Source organism: Aedes aegypti, chromosome 1 (assembly GCF_002204515.2).
Source record: "Aedes aegypti strain LVP_AGWG chromosome 1, AaegL5.0 Primary Assembly, whole genome shotgun sequence".
Taxonomy (NCBI): Eukaryota; Metazoa; Arthropoda; class Insecta; order Diptera; family Culicidae; genus Aedes; species Aedes aegypti.
The window spans coordinates 161000882-161028303 of NC_035107.1; the positions used below are offsets into that span (position 1 = coordinate 161000882).

The following is a 27422-nucleotide window of genomic DNA, read 5'->3' on the forward strand; positions in this document are numbered from 1 at the left end:
AAAGTTGAACATTAAATAATACCTATTCGCATAGAACCTTATAAATTCGTAAAACACTCCCAAGATGGCGCTAGTGAGCCAAAACTTTATTTGCTTATATCTTAGTCCAGGTATGAGATACAAAATTGGTGTCTTCTATAAAGTTGATCAACTAAATGAGAACTATTCACCTAAAACCTTATTTGTTCGGAAAACACTCAGAAGATGGCGCTTATGGTCGAACATTTCGATTGTTTATATCTCAGTTCAGTGATGAGATACAACATTGGTGTCTTCGTCAAATGTGTTCAACTGAATGAGATCTATTCGGCCGAAAACTTATTAGTTCGGAAAACATTCACTAGATTGCGCTAGTGGGCAAATATTGTATTTGCTTGCATCTTAGTTCTGTTATGAGATATAAAATTGTTGTCTTCAACAATGTTGAACAACTAAATGATACTTAGTCACATAAAACCTTATAACACTCACAAGATGGCGCTAGTGGGTAAAGATTTTATTTGCTAATATCGCAGTCAAGTGATTAGATACAAAGTTTGTGTCATGGACAATGTTGAACAACTAAATGAATCCTATTCGCCTAAAACCATATTTGTTCGGAAAACACTCACAAGGTGGCGCTAGTGGTCAAATATTTTTTTTTTATATATCAGTCCAGCGATAACACTGAAAAAAATCGAACTCTCGAAATTGGTATCTTCGACAAAAGTGTTCAACTACAGTCGCCTCTCCACATCTCGATATCGAAGAGACCATCGAGATAGGGAGAGATCGAGACAAAGAACACATTTTTAGCGAATACTAGATTGAAAACCACTCCGTTACAGGGAAATTAAAAACAAACAAACGTGCCTTCGTGTTCCCGAACTGTTTTGAATCAATAAAATCGGGTCTAGTAACCTTTGATAATGGGCATATCGACATACGGAGAGGTAATCGGGAGCAAACATTAACTAGGAACACATCGAGATAGGGAGATATCGAGATATAGCGGATATCGAGATACGGAGAGTGAAAATGTATGCAGAGTGAAGGGACCGAAGAAATCATCAACATAGGGAGAGATATCGAGATATAGAACATCGAGATGTGGAAAGTCGACTGTAAATGGGATCTATTCGCCCAGAAACATAGTAGTTTGGAAAATTATCCCAAGGTGGCGCTAGTAGACAAACATATTATTTGCTTTCATCTCAATCTAGAGATTGGATACAAAATTAGTGTTTTTGACAAAGTTGGAGAACTGAATGAAACCTATTCACCTGGAAACTTATTACTTCGGAAATCACCTAAATGGCACTACTGGGCACACATTTTATTCGCTTATATATCAGTCCACTGATTAAATCCAAAGAAAGCTATTCGCCTAAAACCTTCTTAGTTCGGAAGTCATTCTCATGATTGAAGTCCAGTGATGAAAAATTTGGTATCTTCGAAAACAATGATCAACTCAAGGAGATATTTTCGCAAAAAAAAAAACATATTAGCTGGGAATTGCTTTTATGTGCGAAACATCAAGGAAACAACCAATAAGAAATTGGTCTGCCTAGATCAAAACAATGAATACTTATACTATCGATTTGAGCAACAATCGCTTATTTCGGATGCTCCTTACATTTTTAGATGAACCTTGACACCATTTAGATCTTTTGATCTTTTGAAGGGAGCGAAGAACAAAATAAAACGACAAATTTACTTATCCATCCATGAACTTAACTCCAAGGGTGAAGAGCGGCTGTCAAATGAGAGTAAAATTGAATAGCCGCCAACCTAAGTCCAGAACCAGTTTTAAGACTTAAGCGTGGAAAAGTAAAAATTACACAGCGTAACAAAAAATGACATTTTTGCGTGTCTCAAGGATCAAATTATGTGTCTCTAGTAGATTTGGGGTTGCTGAATCTGGTGCCATTCTCAGAAATGTTCCAGCACGTCACAATTTTTAGCTACAGGTCGCCAAAGTTGTATAAAACACTGGTTTTATTAATGTTTACATGAAATTTAAAGTACAATTTATCATACTTTTTTGTAATCTAATCCACCAAACAAGCAAACTAGAACTTGAACTTTCATTTCAGACATAATTTGATTGAAATTGCGCGATTAAATTTTGATTAAACCGATTTTTTCAACATGCTTGCAGTCTCCATACAAAATTCTTCGTTTCTTCTACATGGCAAAATACAACAATTCTCTAAACCATCAAAAAATAACTTTTCCGTATCGAAAGTAATACAAACTTTGATGATAAGTATTGTTATACACATAAAGTTTGAATTCTGTGGCAAATTAAGCCAATATATTACCTTACAAGCTGGCAAACTTGCATGCAAGTTGGTTGAAATAGTCATTTTTTGCATTTTCAACAGTCAATATCTCAAAAACTAGACGTGCTATGATATTTCTGAAAACGGCAATGGATTCAGCAACCCTTAAATAAGAGAATAGTGGTAATTTGGTGCTGGAGACAAAAACGTGTTCCGCAGTGTTATTATTCGCAAAATTACAGGTAATAAATGCGCTTGAAAGATATTGTTTGCAAGCAGTTTTTTAATACGCGCTACTGCAGTGCGTTGTTGCCAATTTAATCAGAAAATTCTACTTAATTCCCAAAATGAATGTTTTCGAGAAAATTGATTACGCCTTCACCATTGTTTGGTCGTATTTTTGTATGGTTCTTTACTTTTTAGAACCAGCGACACGTTGAGGTAGCAGTGGAGAGCCTTCCTTGCTGAACTCACTCGGTCCAAGAATTGTGACATTTGAGCTGACACGCTTCAGTATGCTCCCCAGGTATTCTGGCCAGCTCTAGTGTCAAAAATCTTGGACCGCGTGGATTCGGTTCTATCGGTGAATAAGACTATATGCATCAGTGATGCAGTAACTTCAACGTTATAGCCGAATAATGTTGGTTTCAAATATTCACATCTGTAAAGCATGTAATAGTTGGAGTCCAATATATGACTGTCATTGGACTGAAGGACTAATTTTTGATCAGCACTAACGAAATTCTGATATTGCCAAATATATATTTTGATCACTGTCAGATCCGAGTCACATTCTATACTAATAACTTGACCCAGAAAAAAAATATTTTGATAATTATGTTTCCATTACCAGCTGGCATGTTTTATATAATCTTTATGAAGACTATTCTAAAATATCTGTAGGTTTTTTTTCTAAAATCAGAATATTTGATGTAAGATTTTATTTTGTTTTTGGTATAAATGGTTTAAGTGTGCATAATTGTACATGTACATTGAATTGAAGTCACTAAATGATTTAGTTCTGGCATGCATCTTTCGCCTCTGAAATTTGTTTTCTTTATGTTGCAATTTCTTGATCAGGATACGTCCATAAATTACGTCACGCAAAGTTTTGCCATATTCATCCTCCTCAATTTTCCTCTGTATCACATTTTTTGTATGGATTCCAATTTTTATATGGGTAGTCACGTTTCATTGTAACCCTCCCTTCCTCTTCTGTACGTGACGTAATTTATGAATTACCCCTCACCAGCAGTTTTTTCCAACTTGTTTATATTGTAATGGGTCAGAGAGCATGAAAATATTTTTGATTAATCTTGAAAATAAACTTATAGAACAGCTAGATATGGACGACACAATTTCAAGAATTTTTTTGGATCCCCACCATAGACATGAATTTTTTTGGTGAAATAAGGTTTAATTTATGGGAATACGACAGTAACATGTACATCACACATGTTAGTAATCCTTTCAGTTCTTCCAAAAAAGGACCACACCAGTGGTACCCATTTCTGAGAAATATTTGTTCCTATGCCATCGAACTGCCTATGCCATGAAATGCAAACGAGTGCATAAGCATGGTCGATGACTTCCAACTGTGCCCAATAAAATACTCATATTTCACGCAATGCAAACTCGGCGCAACGTCGTCAAGCGACTTGTTGCTAAGAGCCTTCTCCGTATGTTCTCTTGCTCACTCTCTCCGCCCAAAATTTAGTATCGATCACTGATTGGTGATCGAGTAAATAATGAAATGAAATAACTGATTCCCACTACCTCCTTAGGCTAAGCAGGGTAACTTGAATATTCTCAATAAACATTCTTGATCAACGATCAGTCCGGGTAGCACGTATTCCTTACCATGAACCGATGACATCCGTAATCAAGTGTTAATAATTCAACTTAGAACTCAAAGTAGTTCTATATGGCTGACCGCGAACAGGTGACAAAAGTCTGCAGTAAAAGTGCTTAAGAAAAGAGCAAGTGTTAACAAGTGTTCCAGTAACATTTTAGTAACCCATAATCAATATGGGAAAAACAAATTCAAAACCAGTTAATAACAGTGGGGATCCACAATTTTTGATCCAAAACCAGTTAGAAACGCATGCTGAAATGCATGAAAGCCACGACTTGAAATTAACTGTGATAATGGTTATCGTGTGCCTCCAATTAGCCATTACAGTGTACGTGATGTATAAAAAGCACTCCCGTAGAGAGGCCTTGAAAGTTGCAAAATCGGTCGCCTCATTACAGGTTTAAATCAAAGACGAAATAAGATCTCAAAGTGTCTAAGACAAAACGCTAATCGAAGAAATTTGTTAAAAGTGAAAACCCCCCAGCTAAGGGACAATCACAACCAATGTGAGTGATACAGAAAAATAAACAGTTCAAACGAAGCCACCATCTATGATGTGTGCCTAAAAATATCGAAAAGTGTTATCAGCGATGAAGCTAATCAAAGCCCACGAAAATACCGAACGAGTGTTCCTGCGTACTGAATACCAACAGGGGTGAGCGTTGAGGAGAGCGCCTCCGCCATCCACTATCTACTAAACCATCAAGGTGTTGAGGAGAGCGCCTCCACCTGAAATACACTCGTGTGGAGACGCGAGCCAATGTCGTTCATCAGCAAGCAGCAGAGACAGGAAGTTTTCAACAAATGCATGGGTAAAACGCATGTATCGTGAGTAGTTTTAAAAATTATTTTTTCAAACATTGTTAGATATTTGGTAAATTGTCATGAAAGACAAATACAACTCTTTGAAATTATTATTAGAAGAACTAAAGTCAAAGAGTGAAGTAAGGTCTTCAACCAGAATTCTAAATAAAAAGTTAGCTACAGCTACGGAATTATACAAACAAATTACTAGTAAATTAGGTGATAGCGAGCAACATGCACTAATATTTGAAAAAACAAAATTAGTATACGAAACGATAATAAGATTAATTAAAGAGAAAAAGCAAACAAACCTAAAATCATTCAAAGGAGTGGCTACCGCGATTATCTTCACAAACAGATTGAATAATCATCTAAAGATGGCGAATATAATGGAAATAGTGAAAATTATTCCGCAGTTAATTTTGCCTTTTAATGGTGATGGAGAGAAATTAAATGGTACCATAGCAGCATTAAATGCATGCAAGGAATGCGGAATGCGCATTTCTTTACATTGACGATATAATTGTGATTGGATGCTCAATAAGTCATCACTTTTCAAACCTGGAAAAAGTCTTCAAAGCTCTTCAAAAATACAACCTAAAACTCAATCCCAAAAAGTGTAAATTTTTTTGCCCAGATGTAACCTATTTAGGACATCAAATTTCTTCTGAAGGTATTCAACCGGACAAAGCCAAGTATTCAACAATTTTGAACTTTCCAACACCAAGAGATGCAGATGAAGTAAGAAGATTCGTCGCATTCACAAACTATTACCGTCGATTCATACCATATTTTTCGGACATCGCAGCCCCTTTAAATAACCTATTAAAGAAAAACGCTAAATTTGAGTGGACTACAGAATGCCAAAATGCATTCGAGACACTTAAGCGAAAATTATTATCACCAGTCATTCTGAAATTCCCTGATTTTACACAAAAATTTATTTTATATACAGATGCCTCCAAAATAGCCAGTGGAGCTGTACTTACGCAAAAACACGGTGACATTGAACTCCCAATTGCATATGCGAGTAAAAATTTTACTAAAGGCGAGAAAAACAAATCGACCATTGAACAAGAGCTTACAGCCATTCATTGGGCGATTACTTATTTTAGACCATATTTATATGGGAGACGGTTTACTGTGAAAACAGACCACCGTCCACTCGTATACTTATTCTCTATGAAAAATCCCTCGTCAAAATTGACACGGATGAGACTCGAGTTAGAAGAGTACACATTCGATATAGAGTACGTGAAAGGCAAAGAAAATGTCAGCGCTGATGCTCTTTCGCGAATTTTTATCGACTCTGATGAACTCAAAAATATTTCGTGTTTACCAGTTCAAACGAGAAACATGACCAAAAAACGAAATACGCAACACAATGATACGACAAATACTAATTCACTTGTCACTGAGATTGATCACCTTAGGGCATATGAATCAGTCAATAACTTAGATGCTTATAATATGCCGAAAGTTATTTTTGACTTTGACGACAATAAGTTATGCATACACATTTTAACAAAGAACCAGAAAAGAATAATTGCTCAAGCGCAAATATTCTATAACGGTAGCAACATTGAATTGCAAGAAAGTCTGCAGACCCTAGATAATATGGCCAAGAAAACAGAAATAAAAACGCTAGCTATGAAAATGAATGATAAAATATTAACACTGATTTCTCGAGAAACATTCAAAAAAGCATGCAACGAAATTTTAAAATGTGCGAAGATAATACTTTACGTGCCAGCACAAATAATTAATGACGACGAAACTATAAGAAGGATAATCTCTGAAAACCATGACACACCTACGGGAGGTCATATTGGTACTGGTAGATTATTAAAACGACTAAAATCAAAATATTACTGGACAAACATGAAACGTACTATCGCAGAGTACATAAAACGATGCGATAAGTGCATAAGAAATAAACACAGAATAAGAATTAAAGAAAATTTTGTAGAAACAACAACTCCGACCAAGTGCTTTGAGTTAGTCTCAATTGACACCATCGGACCACTTACAAAATCAAAACTTGGGAACAGATACGCATTAACTATGCAATGCGATCTGTCCAAGTATATAATAATCGCACCAATTCCAGATAAAAATGCACAGACTTTAGCGAAAGCTTTTGATTTGATCAAGGTATATGGTTATGGTTGCCCGATAGCTATAAAATCAGATCTCGGAACAGAATTCAAAAACGAACTGTTCAAAAACATTTGTGAATTTCTCTTAATCAACCAAAAATTCTCAACAGCATATCACCCAGAAACCATAGGTAGTCTTGAAAGGAATCATCGCGTTCTTAACGAATATCTTAGGCATTTCATTAATGAACAACATGATGACTGGGACACCTGGTTACAATACTACACGTTTTGTTACAATACAACCATACATTCAGCCCATAATTTCAGCCCTTTTGAATTGGTTTTTGGTAGAGTAGCTAACACACCAAGCTCCATCGAAAACATCATATCCATAGATCCGCAATATAATTATGACTCGTATTTAACAGAATTGAAATACAAAATTCAAGTAACTGCGCTTAAAGCAAAAACACTTTTGGAAAAAAGCAAAACAACTAGAATAGTAAAACACTCTCAAAACGCAAACCCTATAGATGTCAAGTTACACGACAAGGTCTATCTGAAAAAAGAGAATAGAAGGAAACTGGATAACGTATATTCAGGCCCATATGAAATAATTGCAATACAGCACCCTAATGTTACCATAAAAAATTGTTTAACTAACGAAAACCAAGTAGTACATAAAAATCGAATAATTAAATAAGCGAATACATATAATCTTGCAAATGATTTTAATACATAAAATCATTCTTTAGAAAGGGAAGGAATACACATACATAACTATATATCTACATAATTAATACTTACAATAAATAAATAAGAGAAATTGTGAGAGGTTGTCGGAATCAGAATTATACGTTTTGAAAATGCTAATATTCGGTTAACTATTTTTCCTTAGGGGGATGGTGTAACATGTGCATCACACATATTAGTTATCCCATTTCTGAGAAATATTTGTTCCTATGCCATCGAACTGCCTATGCCATGAAATGCAAACGAGTGCATAAGCATGGTCGATGACTTCCAACTGTGCCCAATAAAATACTCATATTTCACGCAATGCAAACTCGGCGCAACGTCGTCAAGCGACTTGTTGCTAAGAGCCTTCTCCGTATGTTCTCTTGCTCACTCTCTCCGCCCAAAATTTAGTATCGATCACTGATTGGTGATCGAGTAAATAATGAAATGAAATAACTGATTCCCACTACCTCCTTAGGCTAAGCAGGGTAACTTGAATATTCTTAATAAACATTCTTGATCAACGATCAGTCCGGGTAGCACGTATTCCTTACCATGAACCGATGACATCCGTAATCAAGTGTTAATAATTCAACTTAGAACTCAAAGTAGTTCTATACGACTATGAATAACAAAAACGGAGCTGAATTCCAATTGTGAGATACCTTGGGCGTTAACGGGTTAACTGAGAGTTTACCGTATTAATTTTACCGTATTAAATTTTAGACTTGTTGATTGTTCCGTTGTCTACAAGATTATCTTTATTTAGAATCATTTTTACTTACAAGAAGTCTTACAATCATTGAATTGCTTATGTTCTAAAAGTGTTCTAAAAGAGGCGGTACTTGGAGTTAACTTTTGGTATGTAAATATAAGCCAATCAGAATTTAGCACTATGCATTATAAGCGAAAAGAAATATAACCATTGGCCTCTTGCATCGTGAGAACGATGCACTTGGCGTAGGCAAGGAGATCGAATTACGCTATTGCATATATCGATTGTCTGGAATGATCGTTGGCGTCAGAGTGTAGTGACAATGACATGGGTCATTGCCTGAGTTGTAATTTGGAAAAGGTTGGCAATAATTTGGTTTGAATGTTAGCATGATATGAATGCTTGGGAATTGTGAAGTAAGGTTTTTATGATCGTGGGAAGGTTCAGCATTTCAGTTGATGTGAAATTTAGTTTTACTGTTTTATGCTTTTCACACTCTTAAGGATTTGTGAGAGCTAGGAAACGTTCTGTAATTTGATATTCTTTATGAACATCGGAACATGAACATGTTCTAATGCTTGAGATGAATTATTTATGTTTTTTGAATATTAACTTTGTAATGCAAGTCTATCATGCTACACCTCCACCCTTCGGGAGAGTAATGTATCGAAGAAAAATTACTCGTGTATAGCTATGCTCCAAATACCGTTTACATAAAAAAATATACTTATTTGATCCTATCGAATTTCAAGCTTCTTAGTGTTATACTAAGAAATTTTACCTACCCCATTTGATTGTCATTTTTTTTTTTGTGTTTTATTCTCTTTTTTATGGGTGTTAGGCTCGGTGGATCTCTTTTGTATTAAAATTTATTGTTAGTTATCGATACAATAATTAAATCAAAACTTTGTGTTTTTTTTTTTTTTTTTATTTTTATGCTTTAATAAGTCGATTTTTGTGAACTGTAATATTCTCATTATTTTGTGTCAAATAGTGATTAATTTTACAATTTGGGTCATTGATTTCGACTATTTTATAAGGTCCTGAATAAAATGAATCAAGTTTTTTTCTGTTTTCTACGGTTAAATATACTAAATCTCCAATATTTAGATTTATTGGGTTGATATTTTGATTTGCTTGATTTGTTCGTATTAATTTTTGATCAATTAATTTTCTTCTAGCGGTTTCATTTGATTTCTGAATTTTAAATTTAAGTTCATGATAATAGTCCTCGTAATTATAAAGTGGTTCTATGCCTTTTTCGTATATTTCGTTGGGTAGTTGAGCTTTTCTGCCAAAAACTAATTCAAATGGTGTAAATTGATGATCTGAATGTGGAGTGGTGTTATAGGAAAAACTGTAAAATTTTAACCAATCATCCCAATCTGTATGGTGTTCATTTGTAAAAGATCTCAGATATTCATTCAAACATCTGTGATTTCTCTCTAATGAACCAATAGTTTGGGGATGATAAGCCGTTGAAAAGTTTTGTTTAATTTCCAAAATTTTGCAAATTTGTTCTAAGGTTTGATTTTTAAATTCGGTTCCTTGATCTGACCTCGATTCAAGGAAATTTCCGTACACTAATATGAAATGATCGACTAATGCCTTGGCAATGACATTAGCTTCTTTGCTTGCCGTTGGTATTAAAACAACATACTTCGTTAAATCACATTGGATTGTAATTATGTATCTATTTTTGTTATTACTTAATGGAAGTGGTCCAACTGTATCAATTGAAATCACTTCAAATGGTGTGGAAGGTGTTGTGGTAACTATCATATTTTCTTTAGTATGTTTAGTAATTTTATTTTTTTTACATAATTCACAGGATTTTACGAACTGTGATATGCAACCTTTCATATCCTTCCATTTATATTTTTCTCTTATCTTGAGATAAAGTCTATGTTGTCCAATATGACCTCCTAATGGGGTCTCATGGTTAATTCTAATTATTTCATGTATTTCATTTTTATCCGTTATGAATTTTGGCGGATTGTAAATTATTATTTGCACGTGTCTAACTTTTTCATTTGTTATTTTTTTGAAAATATTTATAGGCCATAACTTGAAAAGTTCATTATCCGAAGATAAAGCAATCTTTTTAATTTTCATCGTAAGTAATAATTTTTCTAATTTCAGAAGAGCAAACTCAAGTGTTTGACTTCCGTTTCTTATAAACTGTTGTTGCACTGATGCAACATGTTTTTTACTGTTCTTTGAAAAAATTATCATTTCAAGAACATTGTTATCATAACTAATTCTTAACTTATGCAATTTGTTGGTAATGCTTGGATTTTCAGTTACGTAAGTAGAGAGGTGATCAGGCTCTTTACTAACAGTAACCTTTGGTGTTTCTGCGGGTGTTGTAGTTTGATTTTGTTCTCGGGTCATTGCTCTTGTATTAACCTTCAAAATATTTATATTTTTCAATTCTTTAGACGTTGTGACAATGCGTGACAGTGCGTCTGCGATTACATTAGCTTTGCCTTGTATGTATTCTACGACAAAGTCAAATTCTTCTAAGTCTAAACGCATATTTGTGAGTTTCGAGTTTGGATTTTTCATTCCAAACAGGAATACTAGCGGTCTATGGTCTGTTCTTACAACGAACTTTTTTCCATACAAATAAGGTTTAAAGTAGTTAATAGCCCAATGTATCGCTGTTAACTCTTTCAAAATTACTGGTTTATTTTTTTCTCCTTTCGTAAAGGTTTTACTTGCGAAAGCTATCGGTAGCTCGCTATTTTCAAATTGTTGAGACAGTACTGCTCCACAAGCAATGTCTGAAGCATCTGTCGTCAAAATAAATTGTTTATTAAAATCAGGATATTGAAGAATCATTGGTGACATTAAATAATTGCGTAATGATTCGAATGAATATTGACATTCATCCGTCCACATAAATTTTGAATTTTTCTTAAGTAAATTATTCAAAGGACTAGCAATTTTTGCAAAGTTTGGAACAAATTTCCTGTAGTAATTGCAGAAAGCTACAAATCGTCTAACATCATCCGCATTGGATGGAACTGGATAATTTTTAATTGTATCAAATTTAGAAGGATCAGGTAATATTCCTTTATCAGTTATTTTGTGACCTAGATAAGTCACTTCTGATTGAAAAAATTTACATTTACTTAGATTGAGTTTTAAATTATAGTGTCTCAATCTGTCAAAAACTTGTGTAAGATTCATTAGATGGTGGTTTACTGAACAACCAATCACAATGATGTCATCAATATAAATAAAAGCTAATTCGGGTGTCAATCCAGCCATGGCGATTGTCATCATACGCTGGAAACTATTTGGACTTATATTTAATCCAAATGGTAAACGCGTAAAATGATAATGTCCAGACTGTGTTGAAAACGCTGTGAATTTTCTTGAGTTCTCATCTAGTGGGATTTGATGAAAACCAGACATCAAGTCCAACGTGGAAAAATATTTAGCTCTTCCCAATTGATCCAAAATAGTATCAATCCTGGGGAGAGGAAATTTATCAGCAAGGATTTTTTTGTTAAGCTGTCGAAGATCGACAACTAAACGCCATTTCTTGTCATTAGTATCCGATTTTTTCGGTACCAACAAAATTGGAGAATTATATGGGGATACTGAGTGTTCGATAATGTTTTCACCCAGCATCTTATCCACTTGTTTCTGAATTTCATTGGTTTGGGCATGTAAGTTTTTGTAATTCGGAATATATATCGGACAGTTGTCCTGCAGAGGAATTTCCTGAGTATAAAAATTGTTAAAGGTTAAAACATCATCAGGTAAACTAAAAATGTCGTGATATTCTGCAATGAGGTTCTGTAAACCTTTTACTGCATCTAAAGGTATTCCAATAGTTTTAATTTGATTCAGAATGTCTTGCTGACGATTCTTCTTATTTTTAATACTACTATTAATTTTCATTATATGGTAATTATAGAGTGGTTCCATTATAGGTTGGAATCGTGAATACAATATATGTACAGGATTTTCTGTAGTGTTGATAAATTTAACATAAGGGTTATTAGATGATATGATAGTATTTCCACAGAAAACGCCTGGCAATATTTCCTGTGAATGCACAACCATATCGTATGTATATGGAATATTTATAATTCGCCTAATGACTTCACTTCTTTTCGGTAAGATAAAGCCATTGTTTAAGTTGTCTTGAATTGGTATAGTTATTTCTTCATTATTTACATTAAACTTAAGTAACCAAGACTCATAATCAATTATGCATCTATGGGAACTTAAGAAATCGCGGCCTAAAATGCCGTCTGTCATAATAGGGAATTCATCATTTACAAGGTGGAATTTATGCTTGATGCACAGTCCTCCTTCAAAATATAGGTCAGTTACTGCTGACGCGATGGTTTCAACCGTGTCATCAGTGATACCTGTTAACTTGATCTTCTCCGTTATATTTATTAGATAGCTGGGGTGTATTTTGCTACGTTTGAAAATAGATATGTCTGCTCCACAATCTATTATGAATGTGTTTGTAGTGTTTGTCATCTGAACATTGACCGATATGAAATTGGACGCGTTCAGATTCATCGTGAGTACGGGAACAGACCTGTTGTTCCTAAAAAATGATTTGGAACTTGTTGAGGTTGTTGGTGTTGCCTTTGCGGTGGCATCATGTTACTTGGCACCATACTTACCGGTTGAGGCAATGCACCGTTTGGCGCAAATTGACTGGAAAGCATTGAACCATCTACCTCATTCATATGATATAATCGTCTATTACCGGAATGGTTCCAGTTTTGTTGTCTTGGATGTTGATGATTGGTATTTTGGTAATTGTATCTTAAAAATCTGTTTGATGATTGTTGAGGAAAATTTGGTGTGGTTTGACGCGTATTATTACGTGTGAAACCTCTAAAATTACCTCTAGAGTTGTTGCCATTGTTGCGATTTTGATAATTTGATTGATAACTTGGCTTATTTTGAGGAAATTTCTTTCTCATCTGTAACATTGACACAGATGGTTCGTTGTTAAAATTCTCGTTTTCCACAACGATATTCAATGCCTCAGAAAGCGAATCAAATTTTCCAACTTTCAAAAGCATTTTTGTTTCCTGCTTCTGTGATGCGATAATCAAGGATTGAATGGCAGCCTTGTTTGCTAATTTTTTTGCTACTTCATTAGGTACTTCTTCTCTAATGTAAGCTTGTTTCAATTTATCTGCTAGTATGTCTACTTCCTTGGTAAACCCAGAAGTTTCTTGGCCTTTTTTTGGTTTAATATTTTTCAAGTTAGCGAGAGCTAATTCTGAACTGCTTTTGTCAGTGCAGTCAGCAGAAATTTTATCCACAATTTCTTGGTAATTAGCCGGAACGCCAGTAAACAAATCTCTGGCCTTACCAGTCAACCTAGTCAAAATGAGCTGAATGGCAGGGGCTTGCTGATCTGCTGGCACTATAGTTTGCACCAATCTGATAGCATCAATAAATGATTTTACACCTCCTGGATTTCCATCGTAAGAGGGAATCAGTGATGCTAATTCAGATGCTGTTTTTATGTTCAATGCCATTTTACTTTTTTTTGAAATCTTGATCAGTCTAATATTGAATATTATTGCGTAACTAAGTGATTTTAATGATATTGGTTTTGAATATTTCTTAAGTTTTGTTTCTAGTATATAAATTATTTCATCATAATCAAGACGTGCTGCTTTTATAAAGAAATCAACATGTCTATTATCTAAAACATCTTCATATTTCAAAAGAGTTTGTACGACTTTATTGTATATGGTTTTAGTTAAAAGAATTTTATCCTTTAGAGTACTTTTAAGGTATCTTCTAAAAGGAGATTTTTTTAAGTTTGTTTTAATATTATGTAGTTTTCCAATTAAATTTTGTATTTCTAATTCAATTCCACTCATTGAAAACTTTTAAAGTTGATCATAAGGTTAATTGCATAATAAAAAAAAATAAAATTTTTCTTTTATGGTTTTTCGCTCAGGGGCAACCATGTGATTGGATCGTCTCCTGGCAAATTTTCAATTCTTGCTATCAATTCTTCCCACGTACGGGGGGTTGTGTTTCTTTCAAAAGGTGCAAATGGTTCTGGACCATTACCCTTTTCAACTTCATTTAAAAATTTGAGAAAATCTTCCCATTCAATGTCATTCATTTTAAAATTTTAATTATAATTCATATAGTTAAGAAAAATATCAATACCAAATGAAATTTACTAATAAAGGCATAAACTTTCATTTATGTTCACCATATAAATCATAACATATTATTTCTTAATGGGGAATATTCATTCTTCTGTTATTTTCCAATATAATTATAAAAGTAGATTTACAATGCACAATTCACATATGAAAATTATTAATTAATGTTAGTAATCAATTACGGATTTGATACGCTCACCAATAGTTGTCTTCCTACGGGTAATTCTGCTCATCGCCATGTTCCTGGCTCTGGCACGATCGTTGCACCTCGGTCACTGCTGCTGCTTGTTGATGTTGTTCTAACTGTACGTTCTCATCTTCGTAGGGGCAGCTCCATGTTGCCGGTTTGCCCTTTGTTGGGGCGGCTCCAAGTTGCCGGTTCGCCCGTGGATAATTAATTTTCGTTTTCAATTCACTGCACCGCGGGATTTTCTTGTGTCACGCGATTCTTCAGTTTATTTTTATCGAATGATTTAAAATGTTTATTTTTATTCACTGCACTTGATTTCTTACTCAAACTTTTTCCAGTACAGCAATACTCTTAGCTGCTTTGAGTGCATTTTTTCGAGTGTTCTTCTTTATCATGTTGTAAACCATTATCACTGTTTGGATACCAACCATCACCAAAATTAGCCACAACTTTAATGCATTTTCCTCATGGAACTGTTGATGGTTTTCTAGGAGATTAGTTATTTGAACATTTGCGTCGCCTTCGTTGGACGACTTTGATGCGCCTTTTCCCATAATTGAATCTCACTTATCACTTGAATCTCACTAGCACTGTTTGAAAAACTTCCGATTTTTGTTTTGTTTTTTCACTTGTTTGCTTCATGCAAAATCAATCACTAGATCATCTAGTTGGTGATCAATAATAATCCACTTCGGACTCCGAAAGATTCGAAAGTCACCGGTCGCCATTTACCGTATTAATTTTACCGTATTAAATTTTAGACTTGTTGATTGTTCCGTTGTCTACAAGATTATCTTTATTTAGAATCATTTTTACTTACAAGAAGTCTTACAATCATTGAATTGCTTATGTTCTAAAAGTGTTCTAAAAGAGGCGGTACTTGGAGTTAACTTTTGGTATGTAAATATAAGCCAATCAGAATTTAGCACTATGCATTATAAGCGAAAAGAAATATAACCATTGGCCTCTTGCATCGTGAGAACGATGCACTTGGCGTAGGCAAGGAGATCGAATTACGCTATTGCATATATCGATTGTCTGGAATGATCGTTGGCGTCAGAGTGTAGTGACAATGACATGGGTCATTGCCTGAGTTGTAATTTGGAAAAGGTTGGCAATAATTTGGTTTGAATGTTAGCATGATATGAATGCTTGGGAATTGTGAAGTAAGGTTTTTATGATCGTGGGAAGGTTCAGCATTTCAGTTGATGTGAAATTTAGTTTTACTGTTTTATGCTTTTCACACTCTTAAGGATTTGTGAGAGCTAGGAAACGTTCTGTAATTTGATATTCTTTATGAACATCGGAACATGAACATGTTCTAATGCTTGAGATGAATTATTTATGTTTTTTGAATATTAACTTTGTAATGCAAGTCTATCATGCTACAAGAGCTTTCTTTGCCAAAGTTGCCATTTTCGCATTCGTATATCGTGTAGCAGATATGATGATAATCTTTGCCCAGGGAATTCAAGGAAATTTCCTTTACGAAAAGATCCTGAACCGAACCCAGACATCTTCAGCATGGCGTTGTTTTGTAGCCGCAGACTCTAACCACTCGGCTAAGGAAAGCCCCGAAAATCTTATAATAAAAGGAGATAATAATATATCTCCTTTTATTGTAAGTTTTTCGCAAAAGTATTGAACAACATTTTGTTTCCATTGTCAATCACTGTGATTATTCTGCCACATATTCCGATCACTGTGATTCATATTCCGAACAGCACGAATAAATCCTATTCATATAAATAATTTAGCATACAAATCAATCTAATCTGTTTTTTCTGACATCGAACTAGAAAGTCATTACTACTCCCAGGGAATAAAATAGGTTCAAACACAATAAATTTGAGTTGCAATTGACTTCCACTTCCTGGTAATTTGTTGACATATATCGGTGAAATATTTCAACCAACACGCCATTCAAAAACCGCGTGTTTGTAATATGATTCTGATTGTTTAGTGTTTTAAATCATCAACGAAAATGTTTTGATTCGTTGTATATTTCCAATGAACAGGCTGTGTATGGTTGATAGTGATTAAATAAAAAAAAAATAGACTATGAAATTGGTAATGCTTTTTGGTTTTGTAGAAAAATTACTTTGCAATGGATTACCTGCTTCGCTCTTGTCCATAGTTGATCAGCAGTTTTCTATCCAGACATCTTCAGCATGGCGTTGTTTTGTAGCCGCAGACTCTAACCACTCGGCTAAGGAAAGCCCCGAAAATCTTATAATAAAAGGAGATAATAATATATCTCATTTTATTGTAATTTTTTCGCAAAAGTATTGAACAACATTTTGTTTCCATTGTCAATCACTGTGATTATTCTGCCACATATTCCGATCACTGTGATTCATATTCCGAACAGCACGAATAAATCCTATTCATATAAATAATTTAGCATACAAATCAATCTAATCTGTTTTTTTTGACATCGAACTAGAAAGTCATTACTACTCCCAGGGAATAAAATAGGTTCAAACACAATAAATTTGAGTTGCAATTGACTTCCACTTCCTGGTAATTTGTTGACATATATCGGTGAAATATTTCAACCAACACGCCATTCAAAAACCGCGTGTTGGTAATATGATTCTGATTGTTTAGTGTTTTAAATCATCAACGAAAATGTTTTGATTCGTTGTATATTTCCAATGAACAGGCTGTGTATGGTTGATAGTGATTAAATTAAAAAAAAAAATAGACTATGAAATTGGTAATGCTTTTTGGTTTTGTAGAAAAATTACTTTGCAATGGATTACCTGCTTTGCTCTTGTCCATAGTTGATCAGCAGTTTTCTCTTTTTATTTTGTATGGGGAAAGGCATCTAACTTCAAATTTCTCGTAAATGAAATCATTAGTCAAAAAATATTTAGTAGGCGTGATAACCATCATCAGCACACACAATTGGTTCCAAATATTTTTTCAAAAATAGTTTCCAATTTGGAGAAATAATTCGTTAAATGTATTTCGCCATACAAATATTTTAAAATTATACAATAAATCCTCAAATATTCTCCAGTGATACAATAAACCATTTGAACCTCCAAGTTATACCTTTCAGATCCTGTGCAAATTGCATCCCCGTTGTTCCCGCTTTTTGAGATATTGACGTTCGAAAAATGTGATTTTTTGAATAAAAATGGTCATACATATCTCATAAACGAATGAATAGAATAACTTAACTGTTTCCCCAAAACACGCGTTTCAACTAGTTCTTGATCTTTGTAGAATGCGTAATTTTGATAGAATTGGAAATAAAAAAGTTAAGGGCAAAATATCAATTTTTCATTGACCACCCTACCCTACATCATTGAAAACGCCATAGCAACGGCTACAGTAGACTTACAAGATTGGCGTCTTCGGCAAAGTTGTTCAAAATTAAACAAAGATCAACTTGATAGAACACTTCAAAGCGTTAAATTTCAGAGCATAAAAGTTGGCAAAAAATATTTCCGCATTTTGTTGGACCACCCTAACACTTAATGTCAAAATGTAGTCCTCATCATATGTAACATTTTTGCCTAAGCCATTTTTGTTCTAAAAAATTATCTTCATAGTCAAAATTTTTTTTTTCATCTAATTTTGCGGTCTGGCCCAATGTGCAATGTCGATTGATGAATAGTGGTGTAACTCATTTGACATTTCGATGTCCTTATACCAGCATGCAAATATTAAAGTGGGTGCCACTTTTTGAGCTCGAGTTCCACTTATGTTATGTGACTTATGTCCAATCTAATGTTTTACGTTAAGTCCGATAATCGTCGGAATTAAGATTATGTCGCTTATACACGGCTTTAGGAAATTTCGTCGAATTACATTTGGTCGAATGGCATTTGGTAGGAAGTACATTTGGTCGAAAGGACATTTGGTCGAATTGGTTTGGAACATTTATTTTGGTCAAACGACGTTTAGTTGAACAAAAATATGGTTGAAAGCTTATTTTCAAATGGTTAATTATTGTTTCTAAGTTACGCAAAGTTGGTTAGATAACGTATTCTTTCGAATAAACTGTTGTTGAATAAAAAACGGGACATTCTATGTAGTCTTATTTTTACTTTCCAAACATCTTTTTATTTGTAAATTGAAGTTAAGCAAAAATCGAGGATTTCAATGATTTTGAATTTTTTAGAAGTAGGTTTTTTGTACATTGACTGAAATATTAAGTGAATTTATTATTCTTTGAAAATATCATCATTCTTTGAAGAACTGCTCAACAAGTTATTTTAATTCTCAACGATGTAGACATAATGTTTTTATTACCTTATATTCTTTTGAAATGTCATTGTTCTTCGTAATGAACTGTTGTTCTTCATTTGATGGAAGTATTCGGAGAGAGTGCTTGAGATCTTTCTTTGAATTCCGGGTCTTGCAGCGTATTGACGTGGGTAAGATTTTTGAAAGCGGAAATCATAATTGAAACGGCAGAAAAAAAAATGCTTCAAGGAAAACCTTTATTGCGAAGTGAATGTTAGGTGTCGGTTAATCTACTTATGGCCAATTGGCTTATTGTCACTTCCAGCTTAATAACATTCCTCATGCAAATATATGACTTTGCTGACAGTGTTGATGACCTTGGGTGAAGAGTGAAGTTTGCAGTAAAAGCTTTGAATTAATAAAATATAAAAATGTGCTTATGTTTCGGGAAAGGGACTGAGGTGACAAAAGTTGGCTTGCTTTCATTAAAGATCAGCTTATGTCAAATCACAGAACATGCCTGAACAAAAAAGCAGCATGAAATGTCAAAAAACGCAAGAGGTTGATCAATATTTTGGGAGAATGTCCATCAAATTGTATTTCAAAATTATGCTTATCGCATATAGATTGTTGAAAAAATAACTGATACTTTTACAATTATTCAATTACTCTTGTATAAGCGACAAAATGCTACCATCGACGAAAGTCAGACTAAACGTAAACCTTCGTTTTCATACTATTTAGATTCGACCACTGTCCTTTCCATGAAATGTCGTTTTGACCACAGATATGTGATATGATAATATGATTTCTGTTGCAAATAAACCTTTTCGACCAAATGTCCATTCGACGAAATGTACTTTCGACCAAACGTCATTCGACGAAATTTTCTAAAGCCCTGTGGAAATGCTCATATGAACTCCAAGCTAAGAAGTAGGCTCTGCCTCTGTTGGTACGTAACGCTAGAAAGAAGAAAAAGTAGATTCTCAATAATTTACTTATAATGTTTGTCATTGATTTCTTACAAAGTTTCTCTAAGAATTAGTTCAAGGGTTTCTCTTAGAATTTCTGCACGCATTCCTTCAAGAGGTTTCTTAAAAAGATGCGTTGCTATTCATTCATGATTTTTTCCATGGATGCATTGAGTAAACTCTTAAAATCATTATGATTAGTTATAATAGATATAAAATAAATGTTAATAACAATTAATGAAAATCAAATAGTTATTCAAATTTCATCAGAGATTTATTATTGAAAAATTTTAGGTATCCATCAATGGAACTTATATAGGATGCCCTTCTGAAATTCCTCACGTGATTCTTTCTTGAGTTTATAAAAAGATTCTACTGCAAATGCTTCCAGGGATTGTTCTATGAAATTGTGAGTAGGGGGAGATCCCCCAGTATCGGACTAAGCCACTATATTAATAATTATGGGCTCGTGTTACCCATTTATAGTAAATATTATCATTTTCATAGTGTACAAAAATAAATTTGAAAATATAAATATGAATTTTGACATTGCATTTTGATGATGTATTTTAGTACCAAATTGATCGATCTTGATAGGTGGCACCCAATACCGGACACGATCTGAAAATGCCTCGAATTCTGTAAATTTGAACATTATTGAATGTGTATACTATAGGAATAGTTTATAATTACCAATTAAATGCATTTGGAACATTTACAAGAATAATTTGAGTTTTTCTTAGTTTACTAGATGCCTATCAAAAACCTCTTCCATATATGATGAAAAATAACACATTTTACGATGTTGTTCTGAATGTTCATTCTTCTTAATTTTATTGCATGTTTGATACCACGATCGACGGAACCCATGAAAAATGAAAGTATTTTGAGACACTGATGCAATTATTACAAAGATATCATATAACAAATCAAGCTGTCCGAAACTAAGGGACAGGAGGTGCTTAACGAAAATTGTAATTTGTCCATATATAGTTCAATAATGGTACAAAATATATTCATACTATCAAATTAGGATTATGTTTGATCATGCTTGCGTGATCCAAAGTATTTTTTCATACTCAAAATAATTACTTAATTATGTGTTGGGGATACGTCAATTTTTTTAAGATTTCCAAACTTTTCTACTTTAAAAAAAAGCATGCATATTTCAAGGATGTGTTGTTCTACGTTAACAATAGTCTACATAATGGCTTTCTTTTTTAATAATACACCATCTTGATTGAACCATGATTTCTCAATGTTTCGACTTTGTCCAGTATTGGGTGCTGTCCGGCACTGAGGGTTTCCAGCAGTGTGTTTCATTTGGAATTTTTTCACCGGAACTGATTCTTCTAGGATTCCTTCAAACATTTTTTTCTGATTCTTTGTTATCTTGCTGGAATTCTCACAAGGATTCCTTCAAGTATTCAAAGATTTCTCTGTGGATTCATCCAGAAAACCTAGTGAAAATTTTCCAAGGATTGTGGCGCACAGGTCTAAATCAATGTTTCATTTTGTCAATGATTAATGAAAATACTTAAAAACATAATCTATCAGTACATTAACCCCTCTACCGGCAAGGAACATCGGAATATCTTCAAAACCAGATCACCAATGATTGATATCGACATGGATTTTTAAACTAGTTTTTTGAGAACTTGTGAAAAAATGGTGCAAAAATATTGAAAAACAAAAAAGTTATCACGATATGAATATTTTTTCTGCGGTAAAATGGAAGCTGATGGTAGAGGGGTTAAGGGGAAACATGGTTCATGTTTTGTTAAATTTACTGAGTGAAATATTTTTTGACATCATTTTCAAAAATCATGAAGAAAATTATTGTTGTGTTAAATAATATGTCATTAATTGAATAAAAGGCGAAAATCTGTCCAATAAATCTAATGGATAATTATATGTAATAACTTATTGAAAAATAATTATAATTGATAATCTACAATACTCATATTCAAGTTATATAAGATGTCTAGCTGATTAGCCACCCTATGAATTCCTTTTATATACATAGCTACTACCAAAGAAATATCACCGCAAAGACCTCGAATTATGTACCGTAGCATTCAGCTAGTTTACCTACCCTATCCAAAACGTTTGATCGAATAAAATGTCGTTAACCAACAACTTGAAACAATATGTGCTGAAGTCATGGTTCATTAGACTTTGTGATATTAATCACTTTTCATGTCTGCTTGCTTCTGCAAACGGTCACAGCGAATTTGGCATTCAGTCTTCTGTCGACATCCGCAACTAAGAATTGTTTGGTGTCAGTTCTGCTTCATACCTATGATTTCAATCATTTGGTAACATAGATACCTTTCAACTTGTTCTCATTTTTAAACATCTGGGACAGTAGATTTAATCTACCAATGATTAAAGACAAACTCTTTAAGAAAACTAACAGAGTGAAATTTTCGTTAAAAAGGTCACTTAAGGTGATGCTGATGGTGCTGCAGTAATCTCTAATAATCAATTAATTTGTTTCATATTTAATCAGGATCGAAATGGTCCAAATTCTCCAGGATCTCCATTGAAATCACCCACTAAGATTCCATCATTGCGGAGGCCAGAGAGCATTACCCCTCAAACACGATCCAGAAGTACTTCGAAGCAACGACTCACTGCTAAAACTCCGGAATTTCCAACTGAACCATTAATCAAAAGTAAGTGTTGGAAAAAGCTGTTGATTTCTTGATTGATAATTTATTGTTCATCTACAGAAGTACCAATGAATAAGATCCAAGTTGGAGCCGCACCTTCGCCGAATTTGAAGGTTGTTAGATCGAAAATTGGATCCTTAGAGAATGCAACGCACAAACCCGGTGGTGGACACGTTAAAATAGAGACTAAGAAACTAGACATCAAAGCTGCTCCGAGAATCGAAGCCAAAAACGAAGCATACGTTCCCAAAGGGGGTGATAAAAAGGTAAGTCGAATTGGATATCCGCTGGAAAGTTGTGTAAGTTTTGAAAGCTTATCTGTTGAACGTTAGAACTCTTCTAATCATGATGATTCGTGTTTAGAATTGAGCCAAAGGTTCATTCATTGAAAGGAAAGTGCAGATTTTTACTTGCTTTTGTTCCAATCTTTAGCCATGATGACTAAACTAAAATCTCTCAACCTTGTGGAATTTAGTTTCTAAATTGATAGAAGTGTCAGAAAAAACTGAAAACAATTCTGTTTTTGCTTATCAATTCCGTACAACTCTGTGGAATCTCGTGTCGAAATATCGTTGATAGAATCATTCTACATTAGTAACCAATTACTTCAACAAACAGTCTACTTCTACTGCATGGTTTAAATATTGCAATCATTTGTAAAAGCGCGTGATTTTAATCGAATAAAATATAAGGTTTTTATATTCATTGGCCAAACATATGCCCAAAAAATTCTCCTGCATAAACATTTACAGCGATGTACCAATTGGACCCATAAACCGTACAACAAAATTTCAACAGCCTGAAATATTTATTTCAAAGCATTTGAAAACGAAATGTATTATAGAATTAGCTGGTTACAAGTTAAAATAAAAAAAATTACAACATGGTTGACTCGACTATTTTCACGACTATAACAAATTTAGTTACGTATTAATCATTTTTTTTTCGACGTGAGATACAATCAACTGTGAAATTATAATGAAAGTGGTTTCAAATTAAATATTAATATATGTATTTACAAATTTTGCTATATGTTTATTTTTTATTTTTATATAATCTACTACATAAATTTAAACAAAAATCAAATTATGTGTCAATTTTGATATGAATAAACAAGCACACATTTCTTCTATAACTGTAAACGACTTTGGTATGACGTTTGTTGGCCACTTTTACGCAAAATATTTAAATATGCCATACATTTATATGAATTACAATTGGTGATATGATTGTATTATAACGAGATATTACTTCATAATGGCCTACCGCGTAACTCCGAGATATCGACTGCAAAAATCACGGAAAAAGCTGTAACCCATACTGTAAACTTTAAAATATATTTTAAACATCTAATGTTTTCATAATTTTACAGATTGTAACGACGAAGCTAACATGGAACGCAAAGCCCAAGATAGGATCGTTAGACAATGCCAACCACAGACCTGGAGGTGGTGACAAGAAGATCGAAACGCTGAAAATGGACTTCAAAGACCGTGCCAGGCCAAAGATTGGCTCCAAAGACAACCTGGGATATCAACCGGGAGGTGGAGACGTAAAGGTAATCAAAAGGCGCACCCAATATCGATCGTTTGTTCTGATGGCTCACGAGTCAAACCGGTGGGATCTTATTTATTAACATGATGATAATGAGTGTACAAGCAGGTTATCTTTTGGGTATGGTATGACGCTATGTGATTAAATTTGTGATCATGTTGGTCATACTAAGTACAATATTACAGGCTCAAACTACGATAAACTGCAAAACTTAAATTGACATTACTTGAAATGATCAAAATTATCATTTCATTTGATTCAGTTTTAGAAAATTCTTTTCTAATTTATTACTTCAAAATGATATTTCCTTATGATTAGAAATAATGTGAAACCTACATGAAATTAAGGGTTGAAGTAAGAAATGGTTAAAGTTTATTAACTTATAAGTATTAATAATTTATATGGTGGTCAAAAAACTGCAGATATATAGTTTCATTATTGGTTAAAGCATTAAATTCAGTGTATTATGAGTACAGCTCAACTTGTTGCACGTATTTTGCAAACCCTTGTATAGTTGAGCATAGGTATGTATAGGCAGCATTCAAAGCGTTTTGCTAAATCAAAAGATTCTGTTTTATTTATTGACACTGCATGCAGCAATCAACGTAAATATACAATTTTATTAGGACCGCATTGCCTTAGCCTATCACATTCATGTCGCTCTAGTTCATATTTCATCTTGACAAATGTTTGCGATGCGTAACAAGGCATATCTTGGTCGCGCTGTTTGCAAAGTAGTTGCTCTTGAATTTGCATCATAAAATTTCGTCAATCAACCAAAAAATGTGCGCTCTTGTTTAAATCTGTAGAATGTCGTATCGGGCTCAACCCATGCATTTAAGAACACACCCAAAAGTCATCTGCTGCCTATTCATTCATTAGCTACAGTGTGGGTGGAACGTTGATGAGGAGCCAAGCGATCATAAACCAAAGAACAAAATGTCACATGCAATTCCAGAAACATCAATTTCAATAGGAATAATAGAAGCTAAAGCAGCGATTGTGGGTTTTAAAATTTGAAACCAAGATCATTGAGTCATTCGATCGATCAGATCTTTCCATTTCATTGTTTTCTTCTTTCCTTATATTTAATAATTCGTTCTATGCCATACACATTTCCCTTATACGTATCATAATGCCTATCTTGAATATTCTCGTAAGCCTGGAAGCGCCATCACTGTTGAGCAAAAAAGAAAAGCAGTAAGTACTGATCGTACCGAACACCTATTAGAATATTATGTATTGACAACCGTAGCGAGCATTATCTTGTGTCGTATTGCAATCATACTTCAGCGATTATAAAGTCATTTTTTTTCGACTCGTTAATTGTCTCATCGTTAATTGTGTCGATTCATTTATAATTTTCATCCATCATCATTCATTTTCGACGCATATGAGCAAACGCTTTGCTTAAGTAATACATCATTTGCATTGCAATTCTGCACTGTTTTAAACAAAAAATAAACATTATATAGAACTTAATAATTAGAAATATGTTACCTATCACACGACGTTTACAAAACGTCGTACAGATTTTTGATGATTTTCGACTGAATAAGTTATTGTGGTATTTTTTTTCTTGAGAAGTCGAGATAATTTTCAATTTGACCAGATCCTTGACTGAACTGGGGATTCAAACCCGCGTGCATTGATTGCTATGTATACAGCCATTTCATGGAAAACCGATCTAGTGGGTCAACGAATTCCGTGAAAATTTTCTATTATGTTCCTTATCCGAGATAAGGATACGTGTTTTGGAGTTTTATTAGGGTGACCAGAAAAATCGCGATTTTGCAAAATTTTATTTTTTTTTTTTTAAATTATGACTTTTGAACCGCTTGACCGATTTTCAATTTTCTTGGACAAAATGAAAGCTAAAGATTTTGACTTTTCAAGGAGAATATAAAATTTTACAAAAATTGTTTTTTTTTTTTACATAAAAAAATCAATAATTTCTGTTTTTTCGTGTTGAGGCTATTGCTGTTCTCATTGTTTCTTGAAAGTTAAGTAAATTTTACAGTAAACGTCAAATTTTTATTTTTTTGAGAATATGTTTTGTTCTCATTGTTTTTGAAAGTTGAGTAAATTTTACGTTTACTGTCAAATTTTTATTTTTTGAGAATATATTTTGACAATAAAAAATCAGTCATTTTTCATCGGCACACACTGTAGGTCTCAGCGGAATAGATTTTTTAATTAAACAAAATATCATTACTTTTGAACCGATTTCCAATCTTTTTCAACCTCAAGCTCAACCTGTTCAAAAGCTATGATTTTTTTTAAATAAAAAATCTATTCCGCTGAGACCTACAGTGTGTGCCGATGAAAAATGACTGATTTTTTATTTTCAAAAAAATATGTCTCAAAAAATTAAAAACATTCATCGCTGAAAATTTGACAGTAAACGTGAAATTTACTTAACTTTCGAAAAACAATGAGAACAGCAATAGCCCCTTTGGTCCCGAGGCCTTCAAAACACGAAAAAACAGAAATTATTGATTTTTTATGTAAAAAAAAATAACAATTTTTGTAAAATTTTATATTTTCCTTGAAAAGTCAAAATATTTAGCTTTCATTTTGTCCAAGAAAATTGAAAATCGGTCAAGTAATTCAAAAGTTATAATTTTTTTTTAAAATAAAAATTTTGCAAAATCGCGACTTTTCTGGTCCCCCCTTTTTTGAAATGGTCACCCTAATAAAAACTCCGAAAACACGTGTATCCTTATTTCGGATAAGGAACATAAAAGAAAATTTTCACGGAAATCAGTGACCCACTAGATCGGTTTTTCATGGAATGGCTGTATATATAGGGACCTACTTAACCTTAGCGGGAAAGTCCGCGGCAACAAAGCAAATCCACGTCGAAGGCGTCTGGGGTTCGATTTCGGGACGGCTCAGGATCTTTTTATAATGAAAATTTCTTTAACTTCCCTGGACATATAATGGACATGCCTGCCACAGATATACGAATGTGAAAATGATACAACTAGCAAAGAGAGCACTCACGTTCAACGCTCCGTCATTGTAATCATCGTCATCATCGAAACTTCAAAAGCAGTTTTTCTGTTCAAAGCTGAAAATTATTCGATGAAAATGAGTTTACTATGTCTCGGTTGGAGCATAGAATACAGTGAACACATTTCCCTGTAAATTTTCTTGATTTTGAACGAAAAAA

General features: G+C 33.7%; 1 protein-coding gene across 18 annotated transcripts in view; it reads left to right on the plus strand.

The window, feature by feature from the left end:
- LOC5580230 (microtubule-associated protein tau) overlaps positions 1-27422 on the plus strand; it is a 171077-nt gene that overhangs the window by 75392 nt on the left and 68263 nt on the right. For 17 of the 18 annotated variants that reach the window (XR_002502057.1, XM_021852597.1, XM_021852594.1 and 14 more), the window contains 4 exons: positions 22531-22696; positions 22754-22959; positions 24066-24251; positions 25409-25447. Coding sequence is in view for 17 of the 18 variants with exons in the window: in XM_021852597.1 (XP_021708289.1) it covers positions 22531-22696; positions 22754-22959; positions 24066-24251; positions 25409-25447 (597 nt within the window). In the remaining variant the exon portion in view is untranslated. The remainder of the gene's footprint in view (positions 1-22530; positions 22697-22753; positions 22960-24065; positions 24252-25408; positions 25448-27422) is intronic. The other variant, XM_021852576.1, reaches the window with a different exon arrangement.